General features: G+C 42.5%; 1 protein-coding gene across 1 annotated transcript in view; it reads right to left on the reverse strand.

The window, feature by feature from the left end:
- Positions 1-2,496: 2,496 nt before the first annotated feature.
- NETO2 (neuropilin and tolloid like 2) overlaps positions 2,497-23,250 on the reverse strand; it is a 102,079-nt gene continuing 81,325 nt past the window's right edge. The window contains exons 7-9 of the mRNA XM_082269957.1: positions 21,290-21,518; positions 15,939-16,052; positions 2,497-3,784 (exon numbers count right to left, since the gene is read on the reverse strand). Of these exons, the coding sequence (XP_082126083.1) occupies positions 3,204-3,784; positions 15,939-16,052; positions 21,290-21,518 (924 nt within the window). The 3' untranslated portion in view covers positions 2,497-3,203. The remainder of the gene's footprint in view (positions 3,785-15,938; positions 16,053-21,289; positions 21,519-23,250) is intronic.

Raw genomic sequence — 23,250 nt, forward strand, 5'->3', positions numbered from 1 at the left:
CATTTTTTTCTTGTTTTTGTTATATTTAGATCGAGCCCCTCAATAATTTTCTGGATTCGTCTGTTTTATTGTTCACTCCATCAACAAAAAATGCTTAGGTATAAATGAGCTGAAAACAAATCTAAATTTCACTTTTTTAATTTTTTTTTTTTACGGGCGCAAGGTTGATGAATAAGGTAATTAAGGCAAACATTTTAGATTTTTTTTTTCCAACAGAGCCAGATGGAACCAGTAAAAGTACGCTTTTAATTGCCACTTACGATTTTAATAGGAGCAGTGCTAACGTTCGCACTAAAAAAATGACTTCCAAAACTGGGATAATGAGGAAACGTTAGTTATTTTCTAGAATTAAATTGTTTTTAGCTTTGTTTTGTTTTTGTTTTTCCTGCTGTAATTTTACAAAAATGTGGCCCATTTTTTACAGTTAGCCATCAAACTGTAATAATATTTTTGGGGTTCTGCCTATTATTCTCTTGTTATTCTCTCTTTTTAGCATAATTTTTTTTTTGTTGGGAGGGCTGCATCTTCTTCCTCTCTCAGATTTATAGTCTAGGCAAGGGATGTCAAACTTAATTTCATCGCGGGCCACTACAGCATTACGGTTGCCCTCAAAGGGCCAGTTGTATGTGTAAGACATTTATCCAGGGTTTTTTTTCCCAGAGAATAGGTGCAGGAACTCAACCAAGCCTCCCACTAAACCACATCAAATGGTGGGTGTGGCCAACAGTGGGAGGATCTTAAAGGGGCAATAAAGACCAGGAGTGCGTTATGTGCGGAGTTCAGAGATGTGCTATGTACAGAGTTCAGGAGTGCGCAATGTACAGAGTGCAGAGTTTAGGAGTGCGCTATGTACAGAGTGCAGAGTTCAGGAGTGCGCAATGTACAGAGTGCAGAGTTTAGGAGTGCGCTATGTACATAGTGCAGAGTTTAGGAGTGCGCTATGTACAGAGTGCAGAGTTTAGGAGTGCGCTATGTACAGAGTTATAGGAGTGCGCTATGTACAGAGTGCAGAGTTCAGGGATGTTCTATGTACAGAGTGCAGAGTTCAGGAGTGCGCTATGCACGGAGTGCAGAGTTCCGGGGTGCATCATGTACAGAGTGCAGAGTTCCGGGATGTTCTATGTACAAAGTGCAGAGTTCAGGAGTGCACTATGTATAGAGTGCAGAGTCCAGGAGTGCACTATGTACAGAGTGCAGAGTCCAGGAGTGCGCTATGTACAGGGTGCAGAGTCCAGGATTGCGCTATGTACAGGGTGCAGAGTCCAGGAGTGCGCTATGTACAGAGTGCAGAGTCCAGGGATGTTCTATGCACAGAGTGCAAAGTTCAGGAGTGCGCTATATACAGAGTGCAGAGTTCAGGAGTGCATTATGTACAGAATGCAGAGTTCAGGGATGTTCTATGTACAGAGTGCAAAGTTCAGGAGTGCGCTATGTACAGAGTGCAAAGTTCAGGAGTGCGGTATGTACAGAGTACAGAGTTCCGGGGTGTCCTATGTACAAAGTGCAGAGTTCAGGAGTGCACTATGTCCAGAGTGCAGAGTTCAGGGATGTGCTATGTACAGAGTTCAGGAGTGCGCTACATATATATTCCTGAGTTCAGGGTGTGCTGGTTTGGCTCTCTTTCATTCCTCATATCCTACTTCTGCACACATATCCCCCCCATCCCAAAAAAACAGGCTTCTTCTCATCTCCCCTACCCAGCCGGGCTCTAGTACCTTGTGGCTCCATCACTTGCAGCAAGATCATTGGTCGGCATCTAGGCACAGATCTCGATCGCAGTGCAGCTTACAATGTGATGCCCCCTCCCACACTGCACCTGCAATTCCCCCCCCCCCCCCCCCCGTGAGTGCAGGGCAGGCAGGGATCTGGCAGAGAGATGCAGAGAGGAATAATGCTCATACTGTAGTGAGCAGAGGATGAGAGCTGGAGGTGAGGGCCACATGAAATGGCCTGGTGCGCCAGATTCAGTCTTGTGTTTGACACATGTGGTCTAGGCTATATTAATTTCCATTCTATATTTTCTGCATTTTGACTTAAAAAAATGATATAAATTAAAAATAAAATATAAATAACTTGTATAAGTTCTATATTGTACAAGTTTATTATATATTGAATACGTTTATTATTTAATCATTTTTTAAAAAATGCACTCATGTTGTGGTCAAATAAATGTTTATTTTTTTATACAAATTTCACATGATATTTTTTTCTTTTTTTTTGTAAATAGATGTAATTGTAAATGTTTCTTTTTTAAAAAAAAAATTCACAAGACTTTATATCCCCCCCTTCCCCCCCCCCCCACCCGGAAAAAAAAAAAGAAATTTTGTAATATATATAGATTTATTAAAATTTTCCTTTAATCTGTCACCTTTGGACAGTGGATGCGCTTTTGTCAGCCAACCATTATCTTGGGGTTTTAATGTGAACCTAACCTGTTTAGTGTTGTACATTTAAGGGCAAGGATTGGACTGAATACCTAGGATATAGGACTGGGGCCTAATATATATTCCAATTTTTAATTTTCGGAGTTTGGAAAGTATGAGAATATCAATACAGAACACAAACGTCTACTTTCATAGAAGTAACAGCTCGACGTTAAGTTTCTTATACATTTTTATACATGTTCGGTACAGTTCCTCAAAAATATTGATTTGATTTAATCCAGTGTCTTAAACCAATTTTCCTTTGACAGAGTATCTGTCACTCATCAACCTCCAAATGGGCCAATTTGTTTGAGTACAATAAACAAGATGGGTAGATTGTGAGCTTCTTGGCAATGGGTAACTAAAGACAGTGTTTTAACTTCTTTCCCACTACTGTAGCACCATGAGTAATCCTAGAACTTTTTTTGTTGGAAGGTAAACAAACTTCTATTAAGTGTAAAAACATAAAAGGCCAAACGAAAAAAAAAAAGTACAAAGAATTCATAATGACGTCTTCAATCCATGTGTCTTCTTCTGTAACCGGTGAGTGCAGTTTATATAGAATCCTAATAATACAGATTATCGATGCCATGCAAACGCTCACTTATGGTGATCCCTGCTCGAAAAATAGAGAGCTTTATGTTACAATTCTTCACACCTTGTTTAGTCTCAACTTCAAGTCTCTAGAAAAAAACTCTGTAATTTTGTTGAGGATTGTCTCAAAAATAGATCACTTTTATTTAACGAAACCTTCATTTTTTTTTTAAATCTGTGAAGAGGTTAAAAGTCAATTGATATTGAACCCTGAGCGCAATCTTCTCGACCTCGTGCGTAAATTTCACAAGGGATCTCCTCCATGACTCGGTCTTCGATGCCTTTGTCGGCACAGTCGTGGGACTGTTTAAACGCGTACGTACTTTTCTTGAAGGTACTGTTAAATGTTTTCATAGGCTGCGGCTGGGCAAAATCATTGCGAAACGGAAGTTCCATGGAGCTCAGGTTGGTCCTGCTGTGTTTCAGAGTGGCCGTTTGCGAACCACAGTGATGATCGTGAATACACCGAGACGTAGCAGAGGAGCGCCTCGTTTTTTGGTAGTTCTCCAATTCTTCGGACAAGTCGGCTAAATCGGCAGAAATCTCTTTGTCCCTGAGGGAGAAGAGCTCGTAGTGGGGTGGGTCAAAAACCTCCTGGAAACCGGTTTTGTTGAACGTGGTCTTCCTGGCCATGATCTTTTTACGGGGCTGTTTGACTTGGACCAGAATGGAAATTATGAGAAGGACCAAGACAATTCCAGAGGTTATCCCAATAATGGTCCCATGGGTCTTGGTAATTTGTTCAAACAGTCCAGCTTCTTTTCTTTCTGCAACCAAAAAATAAATAAATAATTAGGCACTGATACAAAGATGCGCAAAGTCCAGTCGTTAATGTATGTATGTTTTTGAATATTAAATAGATCAAACCAGCCGCGCTTGGTCACACCCAGGATACAAAGATAAAGTTGAATCACGAAGGCTTGCCAGTACATAAAAATAAGATCAGAAAATATAAATACAGCGCCAACATAAAAACACAATTGCTGGAAATTTCAATGTGATGGAAAGTCCAACAAATGCAGGTAATAAAAGTCCAAGGTTGTAGGTAATAGTCCAACACCACAGAAAGAAAGCAATGAAGCTGTAAAAAATTGATCACCGCGTGCACCAAATGGAAGGGGTGCCTGCTTACCAGAACCTCATGACCCCCGGTTAAGGTGGGTCAAATGAGCATGTGGTGAAGATATCCGATGGGGTCCTCTGGGATAGATGGATCCAATCTTATGGGATTCCCCCGAAACAGGCAAGCCTCCAATATTCAAACAGAGCAGTGCAGTGGTGACAACCTTGGTATACCATGTACCTCAAAATAAAGAGGAAACTCCAATGGCATAGTAACCAAATCTTTAATGGGTTTGCCTGTTTCGGGCGAATCTCCATCACATTGAAATTCCCAGCAATTGTGTTTTTATGTTGGCACTGTACTTTGTATTTATATTTTCTGATGTTTTTGAATATTCCCTAGAGGAACTAAAGCAGGGGCGCCCAACATAAGCTTACTTCCCAAAGAAAAAAATCCCATTCTTCACAATCAAACCATATCAGTTTCCGGCAGCACCTATATTTGTGAGCAACTATTTTCAAGGATGAAGTACACAAAGGGCAACATTAGAAACAAAAATATCTGATGAGCACAGTGAGAATTTATTGAGAATTGCTACTCTTTTACTTTTGTTGTAAGGGGGGATGGGTGCGCTGATAGTGCGTTGAAGCTGCTCCCGGTATTCAGTGCTTTTGAATATAGATAAATGTATATGTGGTGTGGGGTGCGCTAAACAACAAATAAATAATGAATATATAACATATATCTATGTGTGAACCAAATCAACAAAAGTAAATATATATAACATATATCAATCTGTGAAGCCAATTAATAATGCAAATCCATTGGTGCATAAACATAAAAGTTCATAAGTGTCCATAAATATTTTGCAGGTGAGTAGAATTGTATTCTATCCGAATAATACGTGTATCCACCACCGAGTGAAATTCATCCTTACCAAACGGAAATAAATAATAGTGCAACTATATTTTCTTGTGCTGAAAAAATATCCAATCTCCTTGTGAACAAACACCACGTGTAAATCACCAAGAATTAGCCTCTTACCAGATGGTAATAGGTATGCACTTGTTCAGTGAAACCACCGCCTTGCTTCCTCTTTAAAATACTGAAGTGGGATGTAGAACCGCTCTACCTTTCTTTCTCCACTAGATGGCAATGAGTACCAGCAAGAAACACAGCCTCATCCTTCTTTACAAGCACACAAAACCACCGTGTATTAAAGGAAAAAAGAGGGCTAATAGTGTATTACCCTTGAGATTTATTCAAAAAACAGTTGATAATGCACTTACAATTAGATGTCTTGTATTCAGCATAAACATAGGCATACGAATTCCTGCAAAGGCTTGCGGCCGGCTGCAGCACGGACCGCAAGTTGTGTGTGACGTGTGCGCCTCCTAATCTGACCGGTTTCTTCCCATAGGACTTCTACTGAGACAGGAGTACTGGCGCATCGTCACTTCCGCTTTATTAATACAGGTGGAAGCAGATTGTCTAACTTCCGGTGTCTGCAGAGCAGGTATTATAAAACATCGATCCATAGCACATCCTGGTGACACAGGAAGTAAACACTTCACTTCCTGTCTGCACAGGAAGCAAACACTTTACTTCCTGTCTGCAGAGCAAGTGTCTGCAGAGCAGGTATGCTTTGGAACTTCTGGCTGATAGCAATTTAACGCACCCCACACCACATATACATTTATCTATATTCAAAAGCACTGAATACCGGGAGCAGCTTCAGCGCACCCATCCCCCCTTACAACATTCTTTAATATCTTATTGAGTTGCAGCAGATAGTATAAGATGGATATCTTTGAGTATCATAGCAAGCGCAAACTTGCAATAGAAGAGGTTTTTGATAAAAAACCATCGGAAGTTTCCGATCTAAGAGGTGTATTTATGAGGTTAAAAAATGTGATGGTGGCGGAAATACATGCCTCATGGGATATTGCCTTTTTAGAAAAATATGTGGAAGAAAAAATGGTCCCAAGGAGTCTGAGATGAAACGGGGCCGGCATGAGCCTCCTAAATTTTTTAATAGACAAGAAGAGAAAAAAAGTACTGAAATTAAATAAGGAGATTTTGGAAATAAAAGAAAAATTATTGCCCTCCATGCAGGAGGAGGCGTATAAAATTTACAATCACGAGTTGAGAGAAATTATGGCGATGGAGGAAGAAGAACAAAAGATCAAGAAGAGGAAAAAGTTCTTTAGAGATCTTGAGGACTATAAAACCTCTAGAGTATTTAAATGGCAAAATGCTCTAGAAGGAGGAGAGATCCTTAATGGTGAACTGGCCCCTATGGAGGAAGGAGCCAGTGAAGCAGAAGCTATAGCCTCTACTTCTAGAGAACCTAGTAGGCCAGTTAAAAGAAGTGAGAATTCTCAAGAAAAGCCGAAAGAGAATATAAAGCTCAAGCCTTTGAAAGAAAATGTATCTAATAACCAGAAAAAAAGTAAAAATAAAGGGAAAGGTGATAATGAAAAAGGACGTCCTAAAGTACAAGATTATAGGAGGGAATACGAATATCGTCATCCCTCATCTGATAGGACGCGGAGACGTTCAAGATCAAGGGATCAAAGAAATCGTCATCCTTCATTTGAAAGGACTTGGAGACGTTCCAGATCGAGATCTCCAAGAAGAGTGCAGGTAGATTACATGGGAAACTACTTGGACACTCCACATACACCTAGACCTTATCCTACTGGTTCTCATAACAGGTATGAGCCTCTTAGACATGAGAGATACGAGGAGAGAAACGATCGGAGAGAAACACCTCCACAGAAGACTCCAATCAGTGCCAAAAAGAAGAATTTTTTAGGCCAGGGTACCAAAAAAGGGAACCGAAAAAAGTGAAAAGGGGCTGTAGAGGGGGATCCAATCGGAAGCTCAATGTAGAAACCAATGGAATTTTTAATCTCAGTGGGATCACATTGACGAACTCCGAAAAGCATACCCTCAATAAAGGGCTCAAGTACGCTCCAAAAAAACAATTGAATAAATTCGAAACCTTTATTGACATCCACAAGTATGTGAGAAAATTGAATGTCAAGCGGCACTTTTTGTCCAATGCTTATGAAAGAAATCATGTTTCTTATACATCCACCACTTCCATTCCAACAGGTCTTAGGAATGCTTCCTTATTTAACCCCCAAGGAGTACAGAGTCACCATGTGACCATTTTTAAGGACCTAGTTTTAAAGGAATTGGAAGAGAAGGAATTTAAATCACAACCGCAGAGAGATCTGAAAAAAGGTGTGAAATCCCTTTGCGAGAATAAAAACCTCGTGATAAGACCGGCGGATAAAGGTGGGGGTATCGTTCTTCTCAATAAGGAACAATACACTGAAGAAATGGAGAGGTTGTTATCTGATAATGGCACCTATGAAGTTTTGAAAAAAGACCCCACCTTCAAATATAAGAAACAGTTGGAGAAAATAGTGACTAAAGATTACGAGGAAGGTATTATAAACAAAAAAGAGAAGGAATTCTTGGTACCTTTGGCTCCCAGGATTCCGACCACATATTATCTTCCCAAAGTACATAAAAGCCTCACTAGACCACCTGGGAGGCCCATAGTGAGCGGAATCGATTCCGTTACCTCCAGGATTGGAAGGTATGTGGACCACTTTCTGCAACCCCTGGTCCAAGAAACCCCTTCATATCTTAAAGATATGGCTCAATGTATCCAGGAAGTGACACAATTAGAGGTGGAGGGAGACGTACTGCTGGTCACGGCAGACGTGACGTCTTTATATACCGTGATACCCCACCAGATAGGATATGAAGCGGTATGCACTTTCTTGGACACTGATTATGAAATACCGATGGACCAGAAGAAGTTCATCCTGGATCTACTCATTTTCGGCATGGAGCACAACTATTTCTATTATGGCGAAAAGTTCTACCTACAGAAAATGGGCGTAGCAATGGGGGCCAAGTTTGCCCCCAGCTTAGCCAATTTATTTATGGCACTGTGGGAAGATAGAAACATTTATTCCAACAGACCCAGGCAACTGGTTATGTGGAGAAGGTACATAGATGACACGCTGTTAATATGGCAGGGAGAAGAAGATTCACTGAGAAGGTTCATGAGAGATCTGAATTGTAATAATTGGGGGATCAGGTTTTCTTATGAATTTAGCAAGACCTCAGTGAACTTCTTGGACCTAGTCATATCCAGGTTAGGTTCCAGTTTTTCCACCCATACCTATTATAAGCCGACTGATAGGAACGGCTTTATAGCCCTGGACAGCTGTCACCATCCAGCCTGGCTCAGATCTGTACCCAAATCACAATTCAGAAGAGTCAGAAGGAATTGTACCGACAGCCAAGTATTCCGGAAACAAGCTATGGTCCTGAAAGAAAAATTTCTGGAAAAAGGCTACAAACCAGAAGTGCTAGAGAAAGAAATTCAGACCCTGGAGTTAGTTGAGCAAAGAAGTTTGATACAACCTAAGAAAGTTCAGAACCCAGGAAAAACCAGTTCCAAGTTTGAATTTGCTTTCATTACGAGATTCTCACAAAACTACAAGTGGCTAAATCATGTATTCCGGAAACACTGGGGAGTCCTACAGAAAGATAAAATTTTAGGACCCATGCTACCAGAAGTTCCACCTATCATTTACAGGAAGGCACAGAACTTACGAGATCTGGTAGCCCCCAATCCCATTGATCCTCCTACCATCCCAAAATTTTTTCCTGATATGAAGGGCTTCTTTCCCTGCAGGAGTTGCAGAGTGTGTAAAGAAGCTCAAACTATCTGGACTAATACATTTCATTCAACTGTGACAGGTAAAGAGTACCCCATTAGAAATTTTATTTCCTGCCATACGAAAGGGGTTCTATACCTTTTACAGTGTGAGTGCAATTACCAGTATGTTGGAAGAACCATACGTACTGCCGCCATACGTATTGGAGAACATCTGACCAACATACACAAAGCTTTTCCTGGGCATAGTGTATCCCAACACTTCGCCCAATGTCATAGAAAAAATCCCAAGAGGTTAAAAATCATCGTTATTGAGAAATATACACCACACTGGAGGGGGAGCAATCTGAGGAGGTCTATATCCAGGAGGGAAACCTTCTGGATATATGAGCTCGGCTGCTCCAGACCCCGGGGACTCAACATAGAGTGGGACATAAACGCACACATTAATAACTGTTGATCCCCACATATATTTTGGCAGGTTTTATATTTTAGTTATCTTTTAACATTTATTTTAAATTTGTATTGGAGCATATGGTTTAATATAGTTCAATACATTTTATTATACACCTATTTCCGGTGTCACCCCTTTCCCACTACGCTCCTAAAGCAGTGTGTTGTAGGACAGGAAGGAAAGTGTTTACTTCCGGTGTCACCAGGATGTGCTATAGATCGATGTTTTTATACATTTGTTTTTAACAAATAATAAAGTATGTTTTTATACATTCCTTTTAACACAAGGAAAGTTACCCATATTTAAGTAATTTGCCTTAAATTGCTATCAGCCAGAAGTTCCAAAGCATACCTGCTCTGCAGACACTTGCTCTGCAGACAGGAAGTAAAGTGTTTGCTTCCTGTGCAGACAGGAAGTGAAGTGTTTACTTCCTGTGTCACCAGGATGTGCTATGGATCGATGTTTTATAATACCTGCTCTGCAGACACCGGAAGTTAGACAATCTGCTTCCACCTGTATAAATAAAGCGGAAGTGACGATGCGCCAGTACTCCTGTCTCAGTAGAAGTCCTATGGGAAGAAACCGGTCAGATTAGGAGGCGCACACGTCACACACAACTTGCGGTCCGTGCTGCAGCCGGCCGCAAGCCTTTGCAGGAATTCGTATGCCTATGTTTATGCTGAATACAAGACATCTAATTGTAAGTGCATTATCAACTGTTTTTTGAATAAATCTCAAGGGTAATACACTATTAGCCCTCTTTTTTCCTTTAATACACGGTGGTTTTGTGAGCTTGTAAAGAAGGATGAGGCTGTGTTTCTTGCTGGTACTCGTTGCCATCTAGTGGAGAAAGAAAGGTAGAGCGGTTCTACATCCCACTTCAGGATTTTAAAGAGGAAGCAAGGCGGTGGTTTCACTGAACAAGTGCATACCTATTACCATCTGGTAAGAGGCTAATTCTTGGTGATTTACACGTGGTGTTTGTTCACAAGGAGATTGGATATTTTTTCAGCACAAGAAAATATAGTTGCACCTTATTTATTTCCGTTTGGTAAGGATGAATTTCACTCGGTGGTGGATACACGTATTATTCGGATAGAATACAATTCTACTCACCTGCAAAATATTTATGGACACTTATGAACTTTTATGTTTATACACCAATGGATTTGCATTATTAATTGGTTTTACAGATTGATATATGTTATATATATTTACTTTTGTTGATTTGGTTCACACATAGATATATGTTATATATTCATTATTTATTTGTTGTTTAGCGCACCCCACACCACATATACTCTTTTACTTTTATAATAAAAAAAAAAGTAAAAAAAAAATTTAGAATTATTACTAAGATAGGTAGATTATCTATATCTGTGATTGTTAACTTTCCTTATTGTTGGTGTTTTTTATGTCCGGCCCAAGACAATTCTTCTTCCAATGTGGCCCAGGAAGTTCAAAAGGTTGGACATCCTTGATTTAAAGGCTCCTATTTCTTTTGTTTAAATAATGAAGCAGCCCTTGTTTGCAAGTTAATCACATTTAAACTGGGCTTAGTGTGCATAACTGAAGACATTTTACCAAGTGTCTTCCTTGTTCCACTTGAGTAACATACTTCAGCATTCTGGACAGATAGGATAGCTACAGTGCCTTGCGAAAGTATTCGGCCCCCTTGAACTTTGCGACCTTTTCCCACATTTCAGGCTTCAAACATAAAAATATAAAACTGTAATTTTTTGTGAAGAATCAACAAATAGTGGGACACAATCATGAAGTGGAACGAAATGTATTGGATATTTCAAACTTTTATTAATACTTTGTAGCGCCACCTTTTGCTGCGATTACAGCTGTAAGTCGCTTGGGGTATGTCTCTATCAGTTTTGCACATCAAGAGACTGAAATTTTTGCCCATTCCTCCTTGCAAAACAGCTCGAGCTCAGTGAGGTTGGATGGAGAGCGTTTGTGAACAGCAGTTTTCAGTTCTTTCCACAGATTCTCGATTGGATTTAGGTCTGGACTTTGACTTGGCCATTCTAACACCTGGATATGTTTATTTGTGAACCATTCCATTGTAGATTTTGCTTTATGTTTTGGATCATTGTCTTGTTGGAAGACAAATCTCCATCCCAGTCTCAGGTCTTTTGCAGACTCCATCAGGTTTTCTTCCAGAATGGTCCTGTATTTGGCTCCATCCATCTTCCCATCAATTTTAACCATCTTCCCTGTCCCTGCTGAAGAAAAGCAGACCCAAACCATGATGCTGCCACCACCATGTTTGACAGTGGGGATGGTGTGTTCAGGGTGATGAGCTGTGTTGCTTTTACGCCAAACATAACGTTTTGCATTGTTGCCAAAAAGTTCGATTTTGGTTTCATTGGACCAGAGCACCTTCTTCCACATGTTTGGTGTCTCCCAGGTGGCTTGTGGCAAACTTTAAATGACACTTTTTATGGATATCTTTAAGAAATGGCTTTCTTCTTGCCACTCTTCCATAAAGGCCAGATTTGTGCAGTATACGACTGATTGTTGTCCTATGGACAGAGTCTCCCACCTCAGCTGTAGATCTCTGCAGTTCATCCAGAGTGATCATGGCTGCATCTGTGATCAGTCTTCTCCTTGTATGAGATGAAATTTTAGAGGGACGGCCAGGTCTTCGTAGATTTGCAGTGGTCTGATACTCCTTCCATTTCAATATTATCGCTTGCACAGTGCTCCTTGGGAAGTTTAAAGCTTGGGAAATCTTTTTGTATCCAAATCCGGCTTTAAACTTCTCCACAACAGTATCTCGGACCTGCCTGGTGTGTTCCTTGTTCTTCATGATGCTCTCTGCGCTTTAAACAGACCTCTGAGACGATCACAGTGCAGGTGCATTTATACAGAGACTTGATTACACACAGGTGGATTCTATTTATCATCATTAGTCATTTGGGTCAACATTGGATCATTCAGAGATCCTCACTGAACTTCTGGAGAGAGTTTACTGCACTCATAGTAAAGGGGTTGAATAATTTTGCACGCCCAATTTTTCAGTTTTTTATTTGTTAACAAAGTTTGAAATATCCAATAAATTTCGTTCCACTTCATGATTGTGTCCCACTTGTTGTTGATTCTTCACAAAAAATTACAGTTTTATATCTTTTTGTTTGAAGCCTGAAATGTGGCAAAAGGTCGCAAAGTTCAATTGGGCCGAATACTTTTGAAAAGCACTGTAATTCCCAAGAGGCCATCTGTGTCAAACCAGAACAGGAGTTAAAGAAGTATAGCTAAAGCTCTACTGAGTAAAAACTTCCAACATGCTTTTGCAGGATCCAAATATATTTTATTTTATGACCATATCAGGTATAAAGCTGCTTATGCATTTCAGACAAAAGCTCTTCAGCTGGCAAACCAGTGTCCTGTGCAAACCTAAATATCCTGTCTATGCAAAGATTGAAGAGAGAGTACGCGTTCCTCCTCTGTATCAGGGCCTGAACCTGAATCTACAGTAGGACCTCTGCTGTGTCTGGCAGTAAATCTTTTCGCTGAGCCACCTGAGATGCTGGACAGCTCCCTGATTGATTGCTCAGACCAGTGTTCCTCAACCTTTTTTTCAGCCAAGGCACCCTTTAAAAATTATGGACAGTCTCAAGGCACCCCATTCTAAAATGTAAAAGATATTCTAATAGTTTTACATAATGCAGCAACATCCACAAGTCCAAGTAGGACACCCCACGTTAGAGGTGATTTATTCTTCCAAAGCAAATATACTTTGGCAAATTGATACTGACTAGAAGAGTGTTTCTCTTCTCCCTCAGCTTTTCTCCAGTCACCCCAATGCTGATTGGGAGGGGCAGGGGAGGGTCAAACATGGATGCTATGCAGGCAACTGACATCCTCCTTATCAACTGATGCCATTGGTCGTTAGGACACCGACAGCTAGAAGGTTGTAATGGTGCACAATGACAACCTGTGACCTAGTGTAACTAAAAATACTTTACCATCCTTTACCCACACACCGGCTTGTATTCAATTTTTGGGCATTTTTTAGGCATTTTGCCAAGGCATCCCTGAAGAAACCTCAAGGCACCCCAGGGTGCCTGGTCACCCTGGTTGAAAAAGGCTGGCTTAGACAACCTTGCCTTATGTCTTGTTTCTCATGAACCTTGGACTCTTTGCTCCTTCCATGAACTTCCAGATTTAAGCCATGTCTCTGCACTTCCTGTTTGCCAGATTACTGTGCTCTCTCCAAGTCATTATCTTGCTCTTGTCACTCCTTCTGCCATTCATATCTTTGCTATCACTCATTACTGACCTTTGGCTTGCTCCTCCACTATGCTTCTGCTTGATCCCCGCCTGCAAACACTTGTTACCAACCTTTGGTTTGTTTACTGACTACACTTCTGTCTCATGCCTACCTGCTATATCTGCTACTGGACCCTAGCCTGTTCATCCGCTGGTGGGGTGATCCTGAGGACCACGACTTGGTACTAACATGCAGCAAAACCCATCTCCACCATGAGAAGCTCTGGTGAATATCTGTTAGTACTTAGACCCCGCACTTCAGGTGAGCCCGTGTCACCGACCAGGGTGACCTGCTTGCTCGCTTATTCAGATGGTCGATGGGAGCCTCTCTACTGGTCTCCAAGCCTGACCCCTGGCCATGAGTCATTAAAGTGTATCTCAAAGCAAAATCTCTTTTTCATTTTTAGACAGAGAGTGGCAAGTAATTATGACTGTCTGTGGCCCCTCTAGTGAGAGCTATCTTCTCTATTTGTTCTAGGGACCATTGTCACTGAGAAACCTGGGGAACACCTGTTTCGATGACACCTGTCTAAGAGGGAGATTTAAATCAGTTTGCAGAACTTATTCTTTTACTTCTGTTGAATCTCACAGACAAGAGATTAAGTGAAATTTCCCCACTGGGATAGCCTTGTTTATAAAGTCCAGCAGTATCTTCTCATAAATCATGCTCAGTATGAGGGTTGGGGTGGTCACTTTCCTGGGTAATGATCACTGACAGTGGGGTGTACATGAAAGACGGGTGTTTTATCGAGTGATTGCCTCTGCAGCCACTCTAGTGGTTCCTAGGCCAGCCAATTACTGATGTATAGGGGTGAAGTTATGATGGACTAGACACTGATAGTAGTCTGCATGGTGACAATGGAGGGACTTTTTTAAATGCCTGTGTTTAGGAAAATGCCTCCACCCTAAGATTCCAGATAGCCTTACCTTCCAAATGATCTCTCAATTTATTCCACTTTGGCCATCTAGTTAACTCTGTAATGTGAACATTATTATCTTTTGAAGAACTCAGAGGGAAACATGACAGACCCCATAGAGCTTTTTTTGGTTACTTTCAGTTGCATCATTATGCTCTATCCTTTGCTCTTAACCTTCAATTTTCTAAATTAACCCTGTTTGAGAGCACTGTCCTTGCTGGTCCATCACAAAAGAGTCTAGTTTTGGATATCTAAAAGTTATTAAATGAGTATAATGTAGACACCCAGGGTAAACATAAGTGCATGCTTAGCTGGGAACAAGCTCTTGGGGGGGAACTCTCTATAGAACAGTGAAGGATTATATGGTCCAGATGGCTAAAAGCTCTATTTGTACTCTTGTAAGTAAAATACGTACAGAGTCCTATTTTTTGGTACATGACTCCTTCCCGCCTTCAGGCCATATATCCCTCAGCTATAGATCGCTGCTGGCATTTCTGAAGTTGTGGTACCTTGCTTCACATTTATTGGCAATACCCACTTCTACAACCGTACTGGTGCTTGGCCCACGATCCTATCCAACGTTTGTTTGATACAGACATTCCCTTCTGCCTCCAAACCATTTTACTGGGGTTACTCCCTTACAGGTTGCCCAGACTAGCCAAGAAACTAACATGTGATATCATAACATCAGCTAGATGCTTGGTAGCTCTCAAATGGAAGCGGAAAACACAGCCGACTTCCACCAAGTTGTACTCTAGGATTAAGAATGTAGAAATCATGGAGTCTCTTACGGTGTGGCTTTCTGACACGATAGAACATCACAATGCGGTCTGGGAACCCTGGCATTTGAGAGAGGATCCCCCATAGACTTTATAGACCTCTAATGACTGCGATATTGGTATTCTCTACACCCGGGAGCATTGAGCTCTGTATCTTTCCTCGCACCGTTTATCTGTCTTCTTTTTCTGTTTATTGGATATCTTGCAAGAGAACTTAGCAGGAATGTGGACTCCTTCCTAGTTTAGGAAAATGTTCAAATGATAATGCTTATGCAGCTAGACTGCTCTTACCATTGTTTGCATGTTACACTAAAGCTACAACTTGATGCCGTCTTACTGGATCTATTTTAGCTCTCATGTAGTTTGATGCTCATTCTCTATACTGGTCTGTTATTGCATTTATATAAGATGTCAACGCTTGTTATCTTTGTTTTGAAAAAGTTAAAAATTAATAAAAATTGTCAAAAAAAGAAACAGGTTTCTTCAACCTGAGAATTTTGGACTTTATTATCAGGTTCTCCTTCGGGGGAGGATCACCCTCTATACAGTATTTGTCCTGGTGACCATTGTGACCACTGACCAAGAGAATAATTATTATCAGCTTGCAGAAATTTTCTCTCACTTTCTATTGCATCTCCTGGACATGAAATTAAGGGAAATTTCCCCATCAGGACATCCTTGTCTATAAATTCCAGCATACAATTCATGGCTCTCACCTCTGCAGTGGTTTTCATCCCAGGGGTAGGCACAGTTCTGTATGCCGTTACAGACCAGGGAGTTGTTAATGCACATGTTACTGTGACAGAAGAAGGTGTTTTCCCCACACGGAGCTATGAAAACAAAAAAAAAGTACATAAAGTACAATGTATTAAAGCACTTCCCAAACCTAACTAACCTGTATGCCAACATCAAAACATTTTCTGTGCTTCAATATCTCCATACTATTATACAGAATAAGTCATTTTTACTATTGAGAGCAAAGTGGCAGATTCTTTTACAAAGCCCCCAAGCCCCCCACCCCACAGCCCACCTTTCCTGCTTTCCCCTACCACTCTGTTTATCCCTTTAGGTGGAGGTCCAGAACCAGGCTGTGCTATCAAAATCACAAAACTGGATGCATAGAATGCAAAATGAAGGAGGAACACCTCAGGTGCCATACACCAACAAAGCCCAACAGTCTCTATAGCAAAATCAGCCTTAGCCATTGCTCTGTCCAAGACACACCCCAATGTGTTTCGTCCACCCAGGACCTCCATAACTAATCCCCGTGGGTGGGGTGATACGCATCAGGGTGTGGTCTAGATGGAGCCTGGGCTGAGGCTGCTTTTACTATAAGGACTCTTGATGTGTGGCACCTGCGGGGGATCCTCCAACATGGGATCCTCCAACATGGGTTCTCCCCTAGCGTGCACCCTCAGTGGGAGTCACCGGATTTGGATAGGAATTGCACCCTTAATCCTTAGGTGTGACTGCAAATATTGACACATATTTGGCAAACAAAACAGTTCACATCTTTGCATTTCAAATCTATTTTGAGCTGTCTGCCCAGGGTTTAAGGTACTATCTGCTACCCGATATACTGCCAACATCCAACAGAATCTCACCTATGGCTTTAGAAAGAGGTCAATGAAAATAAAATTAAAACCAAAAGGCTCCTGGTGGGTCAAATGCCTGTGTTGACTTTTTTACTCTTTGGATCTTTTCTATTGTCCCTGTGTACTTTAGCCCTAATAGTTACCCTTACACTAGCAAACCCCATAATCCCAATAGAAACCCTGCCTGTAACTCCTAACACTAGCCCTCACACTAACGCTCCCTGAAACCTTAACATTAATTGACCTGCACATCATAATATAATCAAAAATCAACCAATATGACCAAATGTTGGTGTACACCGACCATCACACCTATATGAGCTGACTGGACATCCCATTCTAAAACTATGGGCATCAATATGGAGTTGCCCTCCACCCTTTGCAGCTATAACAGCCTTCACTCTTCTGGGAAGGCTTTCCAAAAGATTTTAGAGTGTGCTTGCAGGAATTTCTGTCTATTCAGCCAAGAGAGCATTTGTAAGGTCAGGTACTGATGTTGGGTGAGAAGACCTGGCTTGCATTTGATGTTCCAATTCATTCCAAAGGTGTTTAGTAGAGTTGAGGTCAGGGCTCTGTGTAGGCAGCTCAGGTTAGGTCCCATGCACACAGGGCGTCAGAAAAAACGAGCTGCAGAGCCTCTTCTAACGCCAGGAAAAAGCAGCTGTAAAAACGTGCTTTTAGAAGCTTTTTCCATTGGCGTTATTGCACGTTTGGCCACGTCGGCTTTTAGCATCGTTTTTTCTGCCTCCATTCAAAATCAATGGTTGCCTAGGAGCCGTCATTGATACTGCTTTCAGCCCATTGATTTGAATGGAAGTCGCATCAAAAGTCGGATCAGGATGAACCGACTTGCGGTCCGACTTGCGCTCTGAGAATCTTGAGGGGGAACTCCACGCCAAAATGGAGGAAAAAAAACGGCACAGGGGTCTCCCCCAGGTTCCAAACCAGGCCCTTCAGGTCTGGTATGGATTTTGAGGGGAGCCCCACGCCGTTTTTTTTTTCCCATTTTGGCGTGGAGTTCCCCCTCAAGATTCTCAGAGCACAAGTCGGATCGTCCTGATCCGACTTGCGATGGGCCTTCCATTCAAATCAATAGGCTTCCATAGGGAACCATTGATTTTCATATTAACGTATAACGTGGCTTAACGCTGTATAAGCAACGTTAAGCAACGTTATTCAGCCTTTAGCAGTGTCGGCCTTTTTTACAGCTTGACGCTGCAGCTCCAGAACGCACTGGTACTGGGTTTTTTTTGCAGCTATTAAACGCCTATGGCACTTGGAGCTCCTAAAAGCTCTATGTGTGCATAAGGCCATAGAATAACATGGATGTGCATTTTGCAGCTGCAAAAAAAAAAAAAGTCTGATGCTCCTAACAGCAGCTGCAAAAATGCCCTGTGTGCATGGGGCCTTATGGAGCATATAACCCCGTACACACGTACGGATCGTCGTCATACAAACGTCGGCGGACGAAAGATCTGCCGATTTGTATGCGTGTTAGTATGGTGCCTCCGACAGATGTCTGCACACAATCCGCGGACAAGAGTCTTTCTTGCAAACATGAAAATTTTTGTCTGCGGACACCAGAACGGACGATTGTTCGCCTGTCAGTACAGAAATCAGCCGACAGACCGCAGATTTGCAAGACTGGGCATGCTCAGAAAATAAAAAACACAGGGAAAGTTAACCATTACATGACATCACTTCTGCAGTCAGCTGAAGTCTGCGGACAAAATTCTTGTGCTGTCCTTGTGCTGTCTTTGCACTTTTCAACAGACACCGACATCCCGGGGAGAAAAGACGAACGTTTGTATGACGACGATCCGTACGTGTGTACGGGGCTTATGTCTTTATGAAGCTGGCTTTGTACGCAGGAAAACAGTCATGCTGGTGCAAAAAAGAGCCTTCCCCAAAGTGTTCTCACAAGACTGGACATGCACAATTGTCCAAAATGTAATGTAGGATGTAACATCAACTGAACCCTTCAACTGAAACACTTAGAGCCGGTTCACACTGCAGCAACCATAAGTCGCCCCATGTCGGAGCGACTTTTTACCGCGATTTTACCGAGACTTTACCGCGATTTTACCACGATTTTACCGCGACTTCAGCGCGACTTGTGAATTATTTTGCGTGACTTATATGACAGACGACTTTGTATTTGGTCAATCAGAATATGATGTGTTGTGACCTAATTCCCCTTATATTTTTTTTACTCATTTCCTCATTGCCCACCAGTGCCACGTATCAGTGTCCACCAGTGCCACTGTCCACCAGTGCCACGTATGTGTCCACCAGTGCCACTGCCCACCAGTGCCACGAATCAGTGTCCACCAGTGCCACATATCAGTGCCACGAATCAGTGTCCACCAGTGCCACGTATCAGTGCCACAAATCAGTGTCCACCAGTGCTACGTATCAGTGTCCACCAGTGCCACATATCAGTGCCATGTATCAGTGCCACGAATCAGTGTCCACCAGTGCCACATATCAGTGCCACGAATCAGTGTCCACCAGTGCCATGTATCAGTGCCAAGTATCAGTGCCACGAATCAGTGTCCACCAGTGCCACGTATCAGTGTCCACCAGTGCCATGTATCAGTGCCACGAATCAGTGCCACGAATCAGTGTCCACCAGTGCCACCTATCAGTGCCACGAATCAGTGTCCACCAGTGCCATGTATCAGTGCCACGCATCAGTGCCACGTATCAGTGCCACGTATCAGTGCCACTAATCAGTGTTCACCAGTGCCACGTATCAGTGCCATGTATCAGTGCCACATATCAGTGTCCACCAGTGCCACGTATTAGTGCCACGTATCAGTGCCATGAATCAGTGTCCACCAGTGCCACATATCAGTGCCACGAATCAGTGTCCACCAGTGCCACGTATCAGTGCCATGTATCAGTGTCACGTATCAGTGTCCACCAGTGCCACATATCAGTGCCACGAATCGGTGTCCACCAGTGCCACATATCAGTGTGATGAATCAGTGTCCACCAGTGCCATGTATCAGTGCCACGTATCAGTGCCATGAATCAGTGTCCACCAGTGCCACGTATCAGTGCCAGGTATCAGTGCCACTAATCAGTGTCCACCAGTGCCACGTATCAGTGCCACGAATCAGTGTCCACCAGTGCCACGTATCAGTGCCACGTATCAGTGCCAGGAATCAGTGTCCACCAGTGCCAATCAGTGTCCACCAGTGCCACGTATCAGTGCCACGTATCAGTGCCCACCAGTGCCACTTATCTGTGTCCACCTGTGCCACTTACACAGACCAAGCAGAGATAATGGAATATATATACCATATACCATTTAGGCATGGCTGCAATGTGGGGAATGCCTGGCTAATCTCTTTCTTCTTCCTGGAAAGTCTGATAACAAGTCGCTTCAATTAAGATAAGGAGGCGACTCCCATTGAAGTATATAGGACAAGTACAGGTCGCCTCAAAGTAGTACAGGACCCTTTTCTGAAGTCGGAGCGACTTCAGTAGTGCCAATTAAGACAGCACTGATTGATTAACATTGCTTTTGTTATGTCAAGCAACCTGGGGCGACCTGGGGCTACACAAGTCGCCTCACAAGTCGTGCTAGTGTGAATGGGCTCTTAAAGTGGTACTTCACCCAAAAAGGGGAAATTTCACTTGTTTGCATACCCCCCCCCCCGACCGCGGCGATCCATGCGAAAGTTCATCACAGGTCCCAGAAGACTACGGGATCATTCACAAATCGCATATGAGCAGTGGTAAGCCACCTGTGAAGTCGCAAGGATTTACTGCCGGTTTCCCTTAGTTAAAGAGGAGTTTCAGTCTGTAAAAATAATTTATAAGTCAGCAGCTACAAATCCTAAAGCTGCTAACTTTTAATAAATGGACACTTACCTGTTAAGGGATCCAGCGCCGTCCTCACCCAGACTAGTTCCTGGGTTCCTGGCGCTGGCATCCTAACTGTGGCCAGCTGGCTTTTGGCTTCACATCTGGCTACCCACTGCACATATGCAAGCCGCGCTTTGTGAATGGACACAGAAGACTGCTGGAAGGGGAAGGAGGCGATCCGAGCAGAAGAGGAAGCTGGTACCTGTCAAAACCAGGTACCTGCATCCCCCCTTCCAAAATTACATGGCAAGTAATGCAAAGGAGGGAGGGAGGATGCCATAAAGCGGAACTTCCCCTTTTTGGGTGGAGCTCGGCGTTAAGATGCCGGTGTCCCGACCCAAAGCCGATTGACAAATGGGCTCGGGTAAGCACAGCGCAGGATCCCTGGACAGGTAAGTGTCCTTATATTAAAAGTCAGCAGATACAGTTTTTGTAGCTGCTGATTTTTAATTTTTTGGGGGGGGAGACTGATGCTTCTCTTCAAACTCATTTTCAGTGACCACATGCTTTGGGACTTATAGTGTATGTAATCAGAAGTACAATAATTCCACCATAAGGCAATGCCGTATGGGTAACATTATATCCAGCATACTCACGTTCCACAAATGATGTAAAGAGCATTCGAAATCTGCTGAGTCGGCTCCCTTCATCTGCCCACATCCGGACCACCCCAGTTCCTGTCTGCAGCATGACATCATTGGCCACAGTGCTACAGAATTTGGCTTTGAGGTTCTCTATGGAGCTGCTTCCATCATAGACCGCCACAAAGTTGCGCTTGCACTCATTGGAATGTTCCATTTGGTAGTCCAAAAATCGCAAATAAATCTGGAGGAAAAGATTTTCAGCAAAGGGTCAGTCCACCACAAAACTAATATTTCAATATTTGGTAGACGTTGGAGAGTTGAACCATCCTTACAATTGTTTCTATTGGTGAGATGTCACTGAATTCCTGGGTCTGCAGACCTGCTGTGCCTATTATCAGACGTTCCCACCATCTCTACCAAATGTTTTTATTTATTTTATACTATGGAGAATTTAACAGGAGTTGGAACACACAGTGATGGACAGAAACATCCAAAAAACTCCCGGGTGGACATTATGGCAGAGAGATCCCACGCTTGTATGCAAGACAATTTTTTCGTGAATCGGTCAAGTTGGTAAATAAAAGTTACAAAACTTCCTTCCAAAAGTCCTTCCTAAACTCGATTTCAGCCAAAACATTTTTGAGAGATAGAGAGGAATAGCCAAAACATTTGTCAAGTTTTTATTGCTCAGTGTGTACCCATTGGGATTACTCAATTTCTATCTTAACCACTAAAGCCCCGGAAGATTTTACCCCCTTCCTGACCAGGGCCTATTTTGCGATTCGACACTGCGTGACTTTAACGGACAATTGCGCGGTCATGCGACGCTGTACCTAAACTAATTTGACGTCCTTTTTTTCCCACAAACAGAGCTTTCTTTTGGTGGTATTTGATCACCTGTGAGATTTTTTGATCATGCGCTATAAACAAAAAAAGAGCGTCAATTTTGCAAAAATAACAATATTTTTCACATTTTTTTATACGAAATTCCCAAAAAGAAAAATGTAAAAATCAAAATTTTTTAACATTTTAGGCCAATTTGTTTTATGCTACCTATGTTTGGTAAAAAAATCGCAAAAAAGCGTATTTTGATTGGTTTATTGCTTTAACTAAGGGAAAGATTTTTGTCATTTTTGTTGTTTTTTTTTTTTTTTAACGAGTAATCGCGGCGATCTGCGATTTTTTTTTTGCGGGACTGCGACAGATCGGACCCTTGACTGACATTTTTGACACTTTTGGGGTTACCAGTGACATTACTGCAGTAATCAGTGCTATAAATATGCACTGTTACTGTAAAAATGACACTGGCAGTGAAGGGGTTAACTTTTTTTTGAGAGGGAGGGGTTAAGTGTGTGCCTAGGGGCGTGATTCTAACTGTGATTGGATGTGGCTACTGGTGTAAGAACAGAGATCAACGGTCCTACATAGCAGAACCGTTTGATCTCCATTCTTACACAGGGGAGAATGACAGGCGGCTTTGTTTACATTAGCCGCCTGCCTTTCTCCCAGTGTAACGGACGATCGCGAGTGCCCGGCGGACATCGGGTCCGCCGGGCACATACGCGGGGGGGTCCGTGACCGAGCGGGAGCGCTCGCTCCCTAGAGCCTCACAGGCTAGCGACGTAGCCCTACGTCGCTTTGCCTGTGAGGGGCCGACCGCGGCCGTAAATAGTCGTGCGGCGGTCGGCAAGTGGTTAATGGAACCAGGTCATGCCCCAGCAAACAGGATGACAACACAGATAACAGTAAAAACCTGACAATCTTTTGTTGAGGAATATTTCCTCACATCCTGCCCTTATGACTGTGGTCACCTAGGCAGGATGTGAGAAAAGCTACCCAACAGGGGCACCAACACCAAATAAACATTTTTTCTAAATCATGTAAAAACAGGACCTCGGTTGAGTTTTTGGTTTTGTCTGCACTAGAGAGATTCCCCCTCACCTTCTACGCCATTGCCAGTGGTCATCAGTACA

Source organism: Pelophylax lessonae (genome assembly GCF_965119305.1).
Source record: "Pelophylax lessonae genome assembly, chromosome: 10".
Taxonomy (NCBI): domain Eukaryota; kingdom Metazoa; phylum Chordata; class Amphibia; order Anura; family Ranidae; genus Pelophylax; species Pelophylax lessonae.